Below are 16,692 nucleotides of genomic sequence, written 5' to 3'. Positions count from 1 at the left end.
CGCGTTATAAGATGCTTGCCATCCCCTCTGCACCGCAAATCACGCCAAAACAGTCTCTCTTCTTTGCTTCAAAAATACACCCCAATCTATTGATACTGTATTACATCTCTTTTTCTTTTATTCTACGTGATAGCGTTATTCTAAACAGGACGTACTAAGCCTACAGCTTTTGTTTCCAGGTATACATGAATCTATCTCCAGCCGACAAATGTGGCAAGTTGACTAACAACTTTGGCTGTGACAGCTTCATGCACCAATATACATACCTCTTTACGCTTAACAATCAACCTAGTATAGCGTTATTATACGAATCTATGGCTGAGAAGCCCTCACTTTCTGTCGAGGTTGTGGTGGCTATTGCCATGGGCGTCCCGGCACTTCTCATCGCCTTGTTGACTCTCTGGATTGGATACCTAACATTGAGGCAATCCGGCGATCCGCGACGCCAGAGACAAGACCGAAACACCTTCTCCATGCTGCCTTTGATGTCATATGGCATGGCAGGGCTGGCTCCTCCTCCCATGATGCCAGTCCGTCCAAGAGCTGCTCAGCTGCTTAACTGAAAAATATTGTTCCAAGGAGAGTCCACTTGTCCGGGGTGAGGCAACATGTCGTAGAGCATTTCCATGATTACCAATTTTCTCATGCATTAGACGCGACGTGTCCAAAGTCAGTTCCAACTCTGAGGTACGGCACGGCATCAACTTTGATACCGTCATGAATTTCAGACAAAACCTAGAAGGAGCATAGGGTGAAGCGGCAAGAAAGGCAAGGCCAGGCAATATTAGTCTGGCATACATGTCCGGGTACTATAGGGGATTTGGCCGGGCCGGTACTGCCAATTGACCACAAAGCCGGCTACTACTCCTTAGCATCTTACTCGAAACCCTGCTACACTAGAATGTTGACACGCCGGTCCATGTTTCTCGGTGTCAAAGGTTGTCCATTCTCTACCGAACTCATTCATTCGCCCCAGGTTACATCAGCCCTCGAATGCAGGGCATCTCCAAAAGTAGGTATAGTCTCATTGCTTGCCAATGTTTTCCTGGTGCTTGAATCTCTTTCACTCATGACTCTCAATACTGGCACGTGCACAAGCTTGTGCCTCTCTGTGTAAAGCCCCAGAAATGGATAGCGCAAGGCATTTCTAGATACCAGCAAGCTATAGATTAATACGAGCCAATGCATGTTCACGGCACTCTTTTCTTCCAAACAAGGCAATGGTAACAAGCCAAGTTGGCCGTGGCATAAGAAACAGTCAGCTACCTGATGAATCGCCAATCTTGGGCCACATTTCCATCCGCATTCCAGAGACTCCTTTTGTTCGCCAACACGGGTCGTGGCGCCTATGACACGACTGGCGTGAAGCCGCCCATTGAGTTTTCCAGTGCGGCTCTTCATCCTAGCTCTGACGTGAAAGCTCACGTCGCCAGCTGAAGCCCAATGGTCAAGATGGCAAACTGCCCCAAGCTCTAATAAGTGGCCAGTCTATCAATGTGGCGCCGTCACCTGGAATGCGCTAGTCCACGAAGGGGACATGCACTCGGTTTTGTATATTGTAAGTGAGCGGACCGAGAATCCTGTCGCTCGGCTGTCGGGGGCGTTGGAAATAGCCAGTCTGAAGTCAGGCACATGCCGGTACTTTGCTTGCCATTCAACACTGTTGAAAGTCCTCCATGGGAAGTTTTGTGAGGGCGACTTCGTGTCGCGGTGTTTGACAGATGTTGGCGACCGAGGCCCTGGTTTACGACGGCAGCGTCTCGGGGTCCGCGTATATTTTGCGGACCAAGTTTCTGCTCCCGGTTCATTGTCAGCGTTTGGCTTGTTCGCGGGGCCAGTCAGATATTGCGGCCAGGTTTAGCCCCGTTTTGCGTCTGCCAGCTTCCCTTGTTGCCGGATTTGCCGTGGCGGCCGCCAGCCCTACCACTCACTTGTGCTTTTCATCTCGGCGGACCGAGCACCACACGGCAAGTAGCTCTCCAGCACAGAGGGGAGGCGGCTTGGTGCCCTAGAGGGAATCGTTTTGGAAAACGGGCAGGGCTCGGGTGAGCAGTCACGCGTCAATCAATGCCGGGCAGTTGGTGTTGCACACGCAGTCGCAGACAGCCAGCCCCAGCTTCTACATTATCAGCACAGGGGGTCATTTTGGCGTAGGGACAGCACCAGTATCAGCACGTCTGGTCTGGTAGTCCTGAGCTTTTCGAGCGTGTCGGTCGCGAGCTGACCAATCTGGCCTGTACGCCCAGGGCATTTCCGGTAAATATACAATGCCAGCGACTTGAAAATACGTTGCACCAGTACACATCTTTCTACTCCCAGCCTCTCCTCTGGGATGAGGTGAAACCACCAGACAGTCTTCACTTTCCCGTCTAGCAGATTTTTAGAATCGCCAATCCGCTAGTAGCTTCCGAGGCATCGTGATGCGTTTACGGTGCACGAAGCAGTGTGTTATTGGTTCTCTGGTTTAGCTACGACCAGGCACATGGTGTTGATTCCGCGTCATTGCGCCCTTGCCCAACGTAGTGCTTGGACGAACATTTGAATAGGACGAAAGAAGAAAAAAAGTAAACATCTTCTTTACCCCGTTGACGCTACGTTAAAAAACATACAAGTCCAAGCGGAATCAAGCAGCACAAGTTTCATATACCATGCTGTATTCTATTTCCGCCATTTCATCCCCAACTCGGTCCCATTTGTTGTTCATGGTGTACCCGCCATCAAAATCACCTTGCCCGCCTCATGACATGTATTCATGGATAAAAAAGCATAGCAGATCCCCCATCAGACGCGGGCTCCTCCACTTTTCGTCAACATCAACCACCACCCACCCTCTCGGCCCTTTCCCAGACACCCTCGCGCCATCTATGCCGACAGCGCAACGCCGACAATCTTGTCAACGCCATGCGACCGTCACGGCAGCAACGGAGGATGACCACCAGGGCTCGCAGTGGTTTTGCACGGCCTCGAAACGTCGTCTGATTAGGAATGCTCTGTCCGGCACAAGTGGCCAGGTGACGGGGCAACTCGTGCGGGCACGACACAAACGGGTAACAGGAAGCCGGTAGGACAGAACCCCAATGTATCTTGTACAAACTCTGTACGTATTGCCCGCTCCAGCTTGGAGTTGTCTTCCCGCGGACCGTGAATTCATACTCGCACAACCACGCACAAGCTTCCTAGCTGTCGACGAAATCCGCATGCACTAGACCGATTCGTCTTCAGCAACCCCCAACTCATCAACAAAACGAATCGAGACAGAGGAAGCGATAAGAAGCGAGTCACACAACAACCAAAAGCGGGGAGGGAGACATGGTTGATCTGTGGTACCTCGGGTGTGAGATGAGATGGCGATGGCACCGTTGGAGTCGCGCAATTGGACTTGACAGTAGACATACAACGAGGGTAGGAATCACAAGTCCGACATGGGCCCCGGCAATTTTCCAACGTAAGTTAGGGAATACAGACAAACTTTTTCACCCATGTCTAGGCCTTTTGCGAAACCGACGCATTTGAGCAAGGGCCTTGATCAGGACCACCTCCAGAAGCAGCCGTGGCAATGCCAGCCAATTCAACCCTCCCAACACAATCTCAAAGAATCCAACCACCCGGCTCGCAGGACTGATTTGTTCCTTCACCCATCGGTCATCTAAGCCTGATAAAACACCTCCTCCATTGGCTTCCACCAGCTCGGCACGCCCGCCTCGGAGCTCACGGCCCCAGGCACAATGCTCTCCTGGAAACTGTCCGTCATCTTCCACCACTCGCGCACTTTGGGGTTCTCCGCCATGCGCTCCATGTCGCCCGCGTAGTCGTAGCCAATGTACTTGTAAGTGCCGAACAAGAGCCCGGTAATGTCATCGTAAAAGATGCTGTCTGCGCGCGTGTCAGAATCCGCCCCAGCGCTCGCCCACATCAATTTTTAGCCACTTACAGTCTTCGATCCCACATTGCTTAATCTGCTTGGCCACCTCGGGCCAGACAGCCGCGTGGCAAGCCCTGTACTGGTCCACGCATTCCTTCTTCAGCTTCACGACCTGCGCGAACCTTCGGCCAGGATTCTTCGTTCGCAGTAGCTGACATGGCCCCGAATGCGGACTCGTCCACAGAGGGCGATCGCGGGGTTTCAGTGGGAGACGGGGGTTTCCACATGGTGGCTTCTGAAGGGCGCTTGACAGGCTGGCAGGTTGGCAGGTTGACGGGGATGACAGCTTTGTGACGTAGCAGCCCCAGTAGTTTAGTGGCCTGCTTGCCTTGCTTGGATGAGACGCTCGCTACTCTGATCTCAAGAAGTTTGCAGGTAAAGTAGGGGACGGATGGGACCTCCGGATGAACAAGGCGAAGATGGAGTTGAGGGATCCAAAGTTTGGGGGGAAAAAACAACTTCGAGCTGTCGGGACAAATGCAAGACCTAAATAAACCAGGTCCCGACTCCCAAGGTCTAACGTCAAGATGGAAGGAACGCAGTCAGCCCGGCGCCACTTTCCCGTCGGGGGATTTTCAAATTCGGCCCCCAAGACCCAAGCATCCAGCCAGGTACTCAAGCACCAGACCAAGGTAATAACGTCTAAAGTGCAGTGCGGAGTGAGTAAATGCTGTGGGTTGCGGTTTGTGTGGGCATTTCTTCCTCCCGTCCCTCCCAGCTCCAGCTTTCGCTCCCAAGCTTCCGAGACACAACAAAGTAACTCCGCAACGTGTCTCCAGCCATGGGGGCACGAGTGCGCCACCCGCAGCAATAGCCATCACAGCACAAAGACGAATCACAAACGACCGACCGATCCAGGCAGGGCGAGGTGGTGGCCAGGATCCTGGTTCGTCGGACTGACCTTGCCATCACCTTGTTTCGCTCGGCGCTCAAGTACCTAGTATGTACGGTCCTTCCCCGCGCGCGGCAGGCAAGCTTAAACCTGAGATGGGTCAGCTTGTTTTTGATTCTCTCGAGTCCTGGCTGCTAGCTTGCCGTGGAGCTTACCGAAGCAACAAACACGCATGCACGGCTCCCGCTAAGCCTTCGCTAAGCTTCCAACTTTGATGACGGCTTTGGGAGCTCGGGGGGTGTCTGGGTGATATCATCATCCCGTCACCCGTGGCATAGTCTAATACAGCTTACCAAACACTCCGTCACCAACACTTCCTACCCTCGAGGTCCGCATTCCCCTACCTTACTTATTCGGCCTAGCTGTTAATCATGAGAAATAAGGTGCAGATGGAGATTGGGTTTGAGCAACTACAAACAAATCCGGCTGCGTGGCACTCGCACATCATGTCCACGCATACGCGTATCCCTCACCATTGTTCAAGATCCACCTTGGACCCGCGTCCACATGTGGCTGGGGTTTTACAACGATCCGAGCTAGGCATAAAACACACTCAAAGGCAATAGTGATGTGTCAGATTCACATTTGAAAGAACCCAGTACATGGAGACATCATGTACGTGAAGAAGGAGCGTCGTATTGTGGGTATATAATGTAGAAACCAGGATAACAAACATGCCGAAATGATGTAGTCGAGAAACTCCAATAATATGTTCCACCTAAAGGAGCGTAACGCAACGTATGCCGTCGCTCAAAAGCCATCCTGTGCAGTGCCAACCCACTGCCATGCTACTGAACACGTACTCGGACGTATTCCAAAACAAAAACGCCATTAAACCAATCCAGTTCGGTATATTTGTACGCTTGGGTATTTCCGAAGTTGTCCAACTCCCGAGCTCAACATTCATTGCTGTCGCCGCCCACTCCGAGTGGATGTTGACTACACTCCGAATAACCTGAATCGGGCAGTCGAAAACCATTCTCGTCGCCCCTATACATTTTCGACATATAATTTGGGTTTTCTTGAGTTTTCTTAGTTCTTGGAGTCGTCGTACAGCGGCGGTGCCTCAACTTCCTCCGCCATCAAGCCAACCTTCTCTGACGCGATCGGCTCCTCCCTGGCGGTTTGTATAACTCGTCCCCTGCCAAATGGACACAGACCAGAACGGCGGTCTCTCTTGCCTCGGATGAAGGATGTAAGTTGGGAAAATAGGCTACAAATAGCCATGGCAAACCTATCAATGCATTAGTAATGGTCGACCAACTGGAAAACAAAAAAAGGGCCCCCGGGGTGGGGGGAGAGGACTTACAGAGCTACACCAACACCAGCCGTGATACCCATAAGGACAGGCAGGAAGATCTGAGCAGCAATGTTGGTGATAAGGCGTCCCCATTCGTGCTGGTGCTTGCCACCAAAGTGCTGATGCGGATGCTTATGATGATGAGTCTCGGGCGCATCGTCAGACTGAGGCCGGATAGGGTAACTGTCATGGTGTTCCTTGTTCTCGTCATGATGAGGTCGGCGGTGGCAGCCCTTGAATGGCCTGAGGCTCTTTAGGGCCTTAAAGACCTCCTGCATGACTTCCTTTGCGGTACAAGCCATCGAATTGCAACCAGACGATTTGGTCGATGTTGTGTCCACATCAGTAATGGCGATTTCACCTGAAGGCGCCTTGACAAGCTTCACATTAACTACAGGGACGCTGTCAACAAATCGGTTTCCCACTTCGATAACTCGCAATTCAACATCGAGAAGCTGAATGTAAGAATCCTGCTCCATAAATTCTGGTGCAATCGCTAAGCTGTACCCCAGCTTCTGCCTCGTTGATTCACGATCGGCACTCTCAACAGCGGCAGCCAGATCGCCATGCCAGGGATCGGCATTGGGGTAAACTTCGAATCCATTTAATATTAACCTCGTGTGATCGACGACGTCGAGGTTCAATTGCAAATGGCTGTTTTTGCCTTCACATTGCTTGCACGGAACATAAACCTTGTGAGATTCTACTGGAACTGGCAGTGACAATGGTCCAGCATGTATAGGAAGCGCTTTGAATATGTTCTCGTCTGCTTCGGAAAGCTCGGGAATGATGACGAATCCAGCGGCCGCGACCGCAAAGGCGAGCGGCGTAAGCTGCATTTTGAAGTCGCTGCAGTGCCTGCCTAGATGCGTTGGCGATGCGCAAGGTTTGAAAAAAAAAAGTATAAAGGGGTAAAGAGCCGTTCTTTAGTTTCGTACAATCAGATATAGGAAGCAGGTTGTGGAGGGAAGAGGAGAAAGAATGGACGTGGCGGTTGGGAAACAAGAGAATATGAAGTCAAAACGTATGGTGGACTCACTCGTACCAGCCGATCCGTTTCCCGATGCGCCAATGCCGTTTGCCGTTGTAGCTGCTTGCGTAGGGCTCGTCTCGTTCGTGCAGCTGCGCACTGTACGCAGTGGCACTGGAAGGTCCGGGACCGATTTGAGAGGCGAACAGGGAAGGAACTGCACTTGAGTACCCCACCCTGCCGCTGGTCCCCATTCAAGCGCCCCTTCAAGCGCCGCCACACCACGGAGCTCTTGAGCTGTCGCATGACCACTGCAAATACAACTTTTATGCCGTACCTGGCTGCACGTGCCGTGTGTAACCTCGATGGCCCTGAAGGTACTGTGGCGGCCGTGTTTTCTGTGGTCCTCGCCAGCCTCCTTTCTCGCTATCATTCCTCTGTTCTTTTTGTATTTGGGACAAGTGCTTTTTTCCTCCGTGTGACGTCCTCAGTTCCCGTCTCCGGCTTCCACGGACCAGAGTTCTTGGCATTGCCGGCATGACCCCACATCGCCGCTACCTCGAACCTTGATTTGGTATTCTTACTAGACACGTACTCCGTACCAGTCTCACTTTCCATACAGTGCGTGCTTGGCAGTCGACGGAATTCATAATCTCCGTGCGTCTCTTACAAGCAGCAGACACCCCAAAAATTGGCCCAAACCATGTGTGGTACGACGTCGTTGGCGCCCTACAAGGCTAAAATAGCCTTCATTGCGTTTCGAACACGTCTATTCACCGTACACATACTCCGTATGCATCACTTTTCGTAGCCGAGATCTATAATCACCATCTGCATCTGTCGGGCACTCTGCAAATAATAATGCACGTGCAAAGTCATTCTGAGATAATGTCATACATGCCACTTCGGTTTGCCAAGTCTCAGAAAAAGAAAAAGAAAAAGAAAAAAACAATAACCTTGTCGCAGCCACCTGCATTAAGATATCCCCCTTCACAATAACTGACATGGTTCGTAGTTCCACATGATTAAACCAGTTTTACCGTATCTGTCAAGGGTTACCTAAACAGGTTTTTATGGTTCGATCATATTGATTAACAAAGCAAAAGCTAAATCCCTCTTGTCGACGAGCACTACCTCCTGCTCTATGACAAGTATGCTTTCAATTTCTGGAACACTTCCCTTACCCTCCTTGGCCAAATACCTCCCTCCACCACGCCAGCACCAAGCTGGGCGACGCTCTGGTGCCGATGAATCGGCGAATCGCTGCCCCACGGAAAATTTGGATTGTTGGGCAAGCTTGTTTCTGACTGCGAACCTATATTATCCGTGGGTCGAGGATGGCTCGATAGTCCCGGTCTTGGAGAATCTTCGCCGCTTCTCACCAAAGTTGAAAATGTGGTGGGTGCAGCGTCGGGATCTATCTGTCCGTTAGTGAGGTCTCAGTTTCTGGGGCGAAAATTGGACAATCAGGTCCCTACTTGATATAATATTGGACAAGGATGTTATTCCGGGGTCATTGGAGTTTGGTAGAGAAAGGCACCGAGTCACTGTCGCTGTGCCATTAACAAAGGTGGTACAACTGGCCGACATGCTACTGATATCAAGGCTAGACGAATTATTAACCATTGTGTCGGTGCAGATTGGCACTAACGTTACCGTCGTAACTTCAACACGGGAGTGGTCAGTGTATGTAGCCGACGGCACAATTTCTGTTTCGGTCGTGTTTGGATACAGAATTGTGCTCTTAATCGCCGAGGGCACTCCAGGTTGATGCGATTCTGTTCCAGTGGAGGACGATGTATTTGTCGGCCAGAGCGTGATCTCACTCGGACCTTAAAGTCTCAGATTGACTAGAAATGAATACACTATCGGTTACCCTATTCGTTGTAAGGTTCACACCCTGCGTCCCACTCGATGAAAGTATTGTTGACACAGTGGTAATGGTAATTTGTTTGAAGGACGACTCTGTGATTTCGTCCGGATCACGAGAGCTTGTTGGAGCTGGCAATCCAGTAGTTGAGTTGGTCCATCTAGGCGTGCTTGTGGAACTCGAGCCACCCAAACTAGTTACATGGGAGACGGTGAGTGTAGAAAGCCAATTCGAAGTGCCTGTGAAGACGGATGTGCCAGAACTACCGGATCCTCGAGTAGTAGTCGCTCGCATGTTGCTAGATTTCTCACTTTGGCTAATAATGGCGGTCGAGTTTGGTGGCACCCTTATTGTTGATGTCAACTTCCTAGTCGACGTCCTGGGGGAGGTTGCGTTCGCGGTGTCCATGGAGCTGATCTTGTGAAACCCAGAGGACGATGCAAGTGCGGATGAATGAATGAGAGATGTAGAGCGTATAGTGTTGCTGTGTAGAGATTGTGGAAGAGAAGTAGCATTTGATGGAATTGGAAACGGTGGCAACGTCTTCGTTGTAACATTTGAACCTGGATCGGTAGAAAGCAGAATTGAGCTAGGCTGATAGGTGAAACGAGTTCTTGACGAGGTGATTCGAGGTCTGGAGGTAGGAATCGAGTTAATATCCGTAGATTTATGTTTAGTAGGATGCGAAGGAAGACTACTCGAAACTATGCTCGTGATAGTTCTCGTCTGACCAACGGTTGTTGTCCACGGGCTGTGATGACTGATATTGGAAGGAGGAGTAGTGGTATTTTGAAACGGGGGAGGTGTAGATTTCAGGGTAATCGTCCTTGTGGTCAAGAATGAGGCCTCTCCTGATGTTTTCGTCGGTTTTTGTGGCCTGGTAGAGGAAACGACAGTACCCCAGGCAGAGGGACTCATCCATGAAGAATCGGAGCTTCTATTGAGCGAGATGGTTGAATTGGATGGCACTGGGAATGGCGGACTTGGAGAACCACTGGAAATAGTGCCACTAGATACTCCATGGGAAAAAAGACTAGTCTCCGTTTGACGGGAAAAGTTGACTGAAAGAGACACAGTCGCGGTTGTAATACCTGTGACTAACGAGACGCTGCTTGGCCTTGATGAAACGGATCCTAGCAGAGAGGAGCCTTGTGTGGCAACAAACGATGAAACAACCGTAGAACTACCAGTTGTACTATTAGCCCATGTGGATGAAAAGTACGATTTGGTTCTTGGAACGCTATCAGTTTCCGTGGTTGACGGTATCGAAGAGCTAACAGAGCCCCAACTGGCCCTGTGGCTGCTTGTACGAGTTTCTTCAGGACGAGTACTTTTAAATGATGCAGATCCAAAGACGGTGGTCACAGTTTCTTGAGAAGAAACGATGATCGTTCTTGTGATGAGCGACATTGAAGGCGACCATGTGCCTTTAGACAGCGAACTCCACGATGAAGTTGGCACACCCCATGATGCGTTAACATTGCCACTTTGAGTGCTTGTAACTATCTGAGTGATTGTGGCGATGGAATTGGATGTTTCCGATGTGGCAGCGACTTCATTTGAAGAACTCAAACTTGCGGTAATAGGCAATTTTGAACTCTCAAATGACGCTGCGGAAGAGACTACTGAGTTGGTCACTGTCACCTTCTTAGTCACTGTTGCGGTTCCGAGTCTGCTAGACGTCCCTTCAGCGTTCGAGGTCGAGGTACTGGTCTTTGTGGCCGTGTCTGATGTCAACGTAGTTGTGACAGCAGATGTGTGACTCGAGAGGGAACTTGGGCTGGTCACGGATTCGGAGTTTGTTGCTCCGTCTTCGGTAGAAGACGAATGCTCCCGTTCTGTGGAACTGGAAGAAGTCGAAGCCCCTGTCACTCCCAACGCTGAGCTTCTCACCCAGGAGTCTGATTCTGTCGATAATAATGTCGATTCAGATGTCGACCCAGACCTGGTGCCTGCTGACCTGGTTACCGGCGAAGCGTAGGTCAATGTGATGTATTTGTCACTTGTTGATGGAGGCTGGTCGGTGACAGTCAGAACTGCTGTGCTGATGGTAATCACCGAAGTCAAAACTTTGAATTCCCGTATTGTTAGCATCATGCTCTATTTTGCCTTTTGTGGAATACTCACAAGTAGAAGAATCCGAGTTGATGGTCCAAGTTGCGGTTGTAGTTGAAGTCTCGTATTGGTATGGAGGCGGATATCCGTAACCATAGCTCGGTGGCCCATAATCCGGGGGTGAATCACGAGGGCCAACAACAGAGAGATGACCAGGCTCAGGACTGGCTCCGTATTTAAAAGGATTGCCAAAAGCCTGAGCGAAGGAAACAAGAAAATCTAGGAGGAGGGCAGGACCAAAGGCCACGAGTATCATTGGCAGCTTCATTGAGCAGACAACGAGGGCGAGGAATGCTGTTTTACTAGAATGTAGGTTGCCAATGCCGTAGAAATCCGACTTCGTTGGGGACAAAAAGAGTGTCTGAATATCCAGGATTTTCAAGAAACTAAAGAGTGTACAGGACAGGTGAGTGCCAACAAAGGTCCAACGAAAGAATAGGATCAATTTCGAAAGAGTGAGAGAAGCGGTGTCTCCAACCCGTCTCGATATCTCAAGGGCTGAGGCTCGAAAGGCTTGCGGGTACAGGAGAAACCAAGAGTTGATAACAAAAAAAAGGTACGGCCGGGATGCGAAAGATGAAAATAACAAATCTGGACAATCGCGACCGCAGAGCCTTTTCATTGATGTCAACTGTGGGCTTCACGCGAATCGTTTATGACAGCTGGCAGAGTCGTTTACGGCAGGCACGACTGGCGGTTCTTGGCTGACCTCACAGACACAGAGCACAACAGCTGTCAACGGACTGATAAACAAATTTCCCATTCACATTGATATCACATTTGGACACACAATTCATGGATAAAACCCTGGCTCACGGCCTGTGCGTGCGCCTACAGTTACTATTATGGGTGAGTTTGACCCATCTGGAGCAACATCGACTGTGGGACAAAACCATAGGCGACGTGCTTCTACGTGTCGAAGCAAACTCTTGATCGAAGGGAGCCGCCCCTTTTGACTATTTCAGCTCTGGGCTGCAGCATATTACCGAATATCCACCATGTCAGCATTTGGTGCTCGACGTGCCTGTTGCACAATACAGCTCCTGTGCGACTCAATTATTTACACGGCTGCCTGTCAGATACCTAGAAACCTGGGTAGGTATTTGAGTGCTTGCTGAAGACAGTTTACTCTAGACAAGGGGTATGCCAGCCGTTATTGATACACGTCCGTTGCTAATCGGCGGGAACTATCAAAGTGGAAATGAGTCGTGAAACGGTTCATGGCAGTTCGCCATCGCCAAGTATGCAGGCATCCGTGGAACGGTTGCACAATCGACGATGTACCTGCAAACCATGAGCAGTCAAATCTACCCATCGGTGTTCGCTTCGTTAGTTTCACAGCATCATCTGTTCCCAAGCCTCGGCCTGCATGTCAAACGGTTTTCTAAGAGTGGCGACCCGGAGCATAACAATACGCGGTCGAATTTGGTAAAATCGCCAATGTGAAAGGGTTTTGAATACATAGCTCCGGCGACTGTTGTCAAACAACTTGACGACCAACAAAGTTGGATCTCAGCATCGACGCGAATGGTGGCACCACAAGTCATCAGATGCTACAGCTGGTTATCTGTTCAAATTGACACAACCTGAATGCTACACTCGAGTTGGCTTCTTTGCGCCATAGTCTTTTTGTGAACATCTATTTCTACGACCTGAACCACGACACCAACGACCACGGACCCCAGTGGTAAAATTCGTCCACCTTCAACAAACGAGCCAGCAGCTGCGAAGGGGGAGCTTGCCCTGCATGATGGACTATCACAAGAAACAGTGGCAAGTCTAGCCAAATCGACACCATAGATGTATCTCCACTGTCGCACATCTCGGCTATTGGAGCTTCTTTGCCGTCTCTCGAAGAGTCGGTGCCGTTTCATCCGTCATGTTTGTGTTTAGTTCCTCGATATCTGCGGCCCACAACGCGGCCCCGACTGGTATCTGTTAGCGTCAACGATGCATGAGAATGACTGTGGAATAGCATTACCAGTATTGGTATAAGTGAAAAAGATGTTGGCGACAGGTACCATTTCCAGCAGAGTGGCCACAAAGCCGAATCTAATGGCAATTGTATTGTAAGCTGGACTGAAGAAAAAGGCTTGATGAGTTTCGTTGACGATGAAGTAATTTACTCACGCTGTGTAGGCGCCGGTATGTTTCTCTAACCATTCGCGCCGTTGAGAGGCCGACCAATTCTTCAGCTGAAAGTACTGTTTCACGATCAGCCGAGACCGCAAAAACAAGAAACACAGACAAACTTACACGACCATGAACTAGGGTCCCCCTGGTTCGAGCTACACAACCAGTTGTTAGCCTGGGACTCTTATCGGCGGCAACGCGGCGCCATACCTTGAAGAAATAAAAACATGGCTGTGCCAACCACAGGGATGAAGTTGAGAGGTAAATACATGATGTATCGAATGATGGCCGTCGGACTAAATTTCGTAAATGGGCTTTTCAAAGTTTTCCCCAGCCTTTTCATAGGGTCACTTCCGGACTTGACCTCGCGGCCCTCACGGACCATGTTGATGGCATTTCTGGAGACGAGGGTGCCGTCAAAGGTGTCGAGAATGGACTGTTGCAGGATCCAGCTCCTCGAAATCATATTGGTAATGGTCGAGCTTTCATTCAATACAAGCAGAACTGTCGAAAAAACAGCCAGTGGACCACTAGTGAAGACAAGCACAGCAAGCTGTGGGAGGTAGGTAAAGGCAAACATGCCACCGATTACACCTGCAGAAAGACTGAGATACGAGCCAATCTTGGAAGTGAACGGTTGCCAGAGGGATTTATGTGAAAGGAAGTAAAAAATTCCCTGGGCAAGATTAGCCACGATGTGTTGCCACAAAGGTAGACTTGGTAGACGGTCGTGCCTTGATCGGATATAGATACGCCTTGCTCTTGAGCGCTTGATATGCCACCCCCTTGACTTTGTTGAGATCTTCCTTGCTAGGGCCGGTTAGTTGGCGAACTTTGATGACGGACGCGAAACAGCTCACAGAATTCCCTGAGCCTTCTCGTTGACGGAGTTGGCGACACGGCTGCTTCTGGACTTGCCGCTCTTGGAGTCGTCTGCCATTGTTTCTTTTTTTTTTGTTTCTTTCTTTTTCACAGCTTATCCTAGCGCAGCACTGAAAAGAGTATAGTGAGTGAATGACGAGAGTGTAGCCAGGCTGATGGCGAAGCGTTGGCAGTTTGGCGTTGATGTGTCGTGGTGTTTGCGCCGGCAATGGGGTCTGGTGGTAATAACTCATGTCGGTGTCTATGTCGTCATAGTAGATTTCGTCGGTGGTGCGCGCCCAAAAACAGGCACTGGGGGGCAGCCATCTTTGGACTAGTGCCATCAGCTAGAGTCATTACCTACTAGCCAACCATCACCAGCCTCTTTATCCACGTCGCATTCATGATTTTCACAAGAGGACTGCGATTGTAATTGATGCATAATTGATGCACACTTGATGTCAATTGACAATGAATGTCCAAGTTCTGGGGTAAGCAGATAAGCGACCATGGCCCCATGTCACTCTTACATATCCTGCCGGGGTCCGACTTCCAGAGTGACTCAATGACGAGATCTCGGCCACAGCTGTTCAACCACCGGGATCTACCCTACGCTTACAAACCTCTTATTCCAACTAGCTGTGGACGAAACTAGTTCCGGGAACCGCAGCGATTCAACATTACTCCCCCCCCCCCCCCAGCGCCTCGCAATATACGTCGATAGTGGACGCAGGCATTTGTTGTTAGCAGTTGCCAGCTTCGTGGCTCCCCCACACAACTTCATAGCCCTGTTGGAGGGGGGGAGACGAGTTGAGGGGAAAGTAAGCCATGGCCCCGGATGAAGGACACTTTGTGGCGTTGATATAAAAGCAGCGCTCAATCGAGAATGAAGACGAGGGAAAAAAAAAACCACATTTACAACCCTTTACCACGCCTGGTTGAATTCGCCGCACCTTCTGTTGAGCCGTCACTTATCATGGCGCAGAGACACCTCCCTAATACAATGCCCCTACAGCCGCTGACGGCGGACACAACGGCCCTTCTTGGGCAGAGCCTGGAGGACATTGTGCAGCAGAACCCCCCTCTGGACAAGTACGAGGACAACCTCGCTGGTCTCCTAGCCGGGCACACGGCCCTGGCGTACCTGTTTCTCCGAACGGCCCAGGAACACGCCGGCCTGCAGGTCCGTGGCCACGGGTGCAGGTACTGGGCGGAGCGGTACATGGCGGGCGACCGCGGCGCGCAGGAGATTCAAGACAAGAACTGCGGCCTCGCGTGCGAGAAGCTGGCCTTTGAGGCCGTGCGGGCCTGCGTCACCGGCAGCGAGAGGGACGTGGCCGCGTTCCTCGACAACATCCCCGGCCTGGCGGCGCCCACGCGCCATGGGAGCGACAAGGCGTTCCCAAGCGAGATGCTCTACGGGCGCGCCGCGGTGCTGTACATGCTCCGCATGGTGAGGCGATTCGTCCCGAGCAGCGCGGGTCCCGTGGACCAGGCCATTGGCAGCATCTGCCAGAGGATCCTGGACACCAGGGACGGCAGCAAGGGCGACTGGCTGTGGCACGGGAAGCGATACTACGGCGCTGCCCACGGGGACGTCGGCGTCATCACGCAAGTCGTGCTCAGCGACCCTTCTCTGGCGCCCAGGCTGGCGGCCCGTCTCGGAGAGCTGCTCGATTTGCAGGGCGGCAACTGGCCTGCCACGGACGAGGAGAGGGAGGGCGCAGACAGGCGAGTGCAGTTTTGCCATGGCGCGCCCGGCTTCATCTTTGCGCTGCAGTCGCTGCGGCCGTTCTACCCCGTGCTTCGAGAGAGGATCGACGAGGCGGTTGCAAAGGGGCGACGGGCCATCTGGGCCCGGGGCCTGCTTGTCAAGGAGCCGTGTCTGTGTCACGGCCTGTTTGGGAACGGACTGTGAGTATAGCCCAGTCGATCGACTCCTTGTGTTGTGTTGTGAGCCGGAGATGGGCGCGCGGCTGGGCTGACTTGTAGAAAAAAAAAAACACCAGAGCCCTCCCCCGCGGAGAGAAACGAGACCATTTCCTGGCACTCGCGACGCCGGATTCTCTGCAAAGACTGAGAAGCGACCATCCAGGTCTCTTCAAGCGGGCAAGTTATGGCACGTCGTCGTCTCCCCTGTTTAGCTACTTGCCCAGCGCGGCGTGGACCTGGGCCGTCTTCAACGAGGATGAGCCGCGCATCATTCTGTTCAATGATGTCTAGTCGCACACTGGAGTGCCCCTGACTCAGCTGTCGGAGGGAAAAATAAAAACAAAGGCAAAAAATAAAATGAAAAAGTTCCATCATGTATTCATTCGTCTGGAGTTGGTGACAAGCGTTGGAATGGCCCAAGCCAGCCAAAGGCTGTTAAGCATCATGGTAACTTCAGACCTTTGGGTAGTCTGAATGGGTGTTTGTGGCGTTTAGATGCGCAAATGCTACCACAGTAACTTTGATAAAACAAATTTTGGATCGGGTAGCGCGGGAGCTTTGGCGGTTATCACGGCCGTCCAGACTGGTATCCATGGCATGCTAAGCCATATACACTGCCAAAAGTGGGGAACTCTGCTGGTAATGTAGGTTCGCTACGGAGTAGTATCCCTCTTTTATCACAAGTGCCCATATATGC

The 16,692-nt window shown here is 51.3% G+C and overlaps 6 protein-coding genes across 6 annotated transcripts; 2 read left to right on the top strand and 4 right to left on the bottom strand.

The window, feature by feature from the left end:
• Positions 1–3,646: 3,646 nt before the first annotated feature.
• On the bottom strand, positions 3,647–3,913 carry J3458_009423 (uncharacterized protein; the record flags this gene model as incomplete). Its single annotated transcript, XM_066119775.1, has 1 exon — positions 3,647–3,913. The coding sequence occupies one exon, from the start codon at positions 3,911–3,913 to the stop codon at positions 3,647–3,649; it is 267 nt and encodes an 88-aa protein (XP_065975572.1).
• Positions 3,914–3,951: 38 nt separating this feature from the next.
• J3458_009422 (uncharacterized protein) lies at positions 3,952–4,149 on the bottom strand (the record flags this gene model as incomplete). Its single annotated transcript, XM_007808986.2, has 1 exon — positions 3,952–4,149. One exon carries the CDS (start codon positions 4,147–4,149, stop codon positions 3,952–3,954), a length of 198 nt encoding a protein of 65 aa, XP_007807177.2.
• Positions 4,150–5,846: 1,697 nt separating this feature from the next.
• Positions 5,847–6,953, bottom strand: J3458_009421 (uncharacterized protein; the record flags this gene model as incomplete). Its single annotated transcript, XM_007808987.1, has 2 exons — positions 5,847–6,048; positions 6,124–6,953. 2 exons carry the CDS (start codon positions 6,951–6,953, stop codon positions 5,847–5,849), a joined length of 1,032 nt encoding a protein of 343 aa, XP_007807178.1.
• A 3,523-nt stretch (positions 6,954–10,476) lies between these two features.
• On the top strand, positions 10,477–10,716 carry J3458_009420 (uncharacterized protein; the record flags this gene model as incomplete). Its single annotated transcript, XM_066119774.1, has 1 exon — positions 10,477–10,716. The coding sequence occupies one exon, from the start codon at positions 10,477–10,479 to the stop codon at positions 10,714–10,716; it is 240 nt and encodes a 79-aa protein (XP_065975571.1).
• A 2,180-nt stretch (positions 10,717–12,896) lies between these two features.
• J3458_009419 (uncharacterized protein) lies at positions 12,897–14,142 on the bottom strand (the record flags this gene model as incomplete). Its single annotated transcript, XM_007808988.2, has 7 exons — positions 12,897–12,997; positions 13,051–13,121; positions 13,200–13,273; positions 13,326–13,357; positions 13,413–13,878; positions 13,937–14,012; positions 14,063–14,142. The coding sequence occupies 7 exons, from the start codon at positions 14,140–14,142 to the stop codon at positions 12,897–12,899; spliced, it is 900 nt and encodes a 299-aa protein (XP_007807179.2).
• A 924-nt stretch (positions 14,143–15,066) lies between these two features.
• On the top strand, positions 15,067–16,286 carry J3458_009418 (uncharacterized protein; the record flags this gene model as incomplete). The annotated part of the gene is made up of 2 exons (XM_007808989.2): positions 15,067–15,977; positions 16,073–16,286. The coding sequence occupies 2 exons, from the start codon at positions 15,067–15,069 to the stop codon at positions 16,284–16,286; spliced, it is 1,125 nt and encodes a 374-aa protein (XP_007807180.2).
• Positions 16,287–16,692: the final 406 nt, after the last annotated feature.

Source organism: Metarhizium acridum (genome assembly GCF_019434415.1).
Source record: "Metarhizium acridum strain ARSEF 324 chromosome Unknown scaffold_141, whole genome shotgun sequence".
In the NCBI taxonomy this organism is placed as follows: Eukaryota; Fungi; Ascomycota; class Sordariomycetes; order Hypocreales; family Clavicipitaceae; genus Metarhizium; species Metarhizium acridum.
Note: the sequence above shows the minus strand (reverse complement) of the source record. Positions and strands in the feature narration are given on the sequence as shown.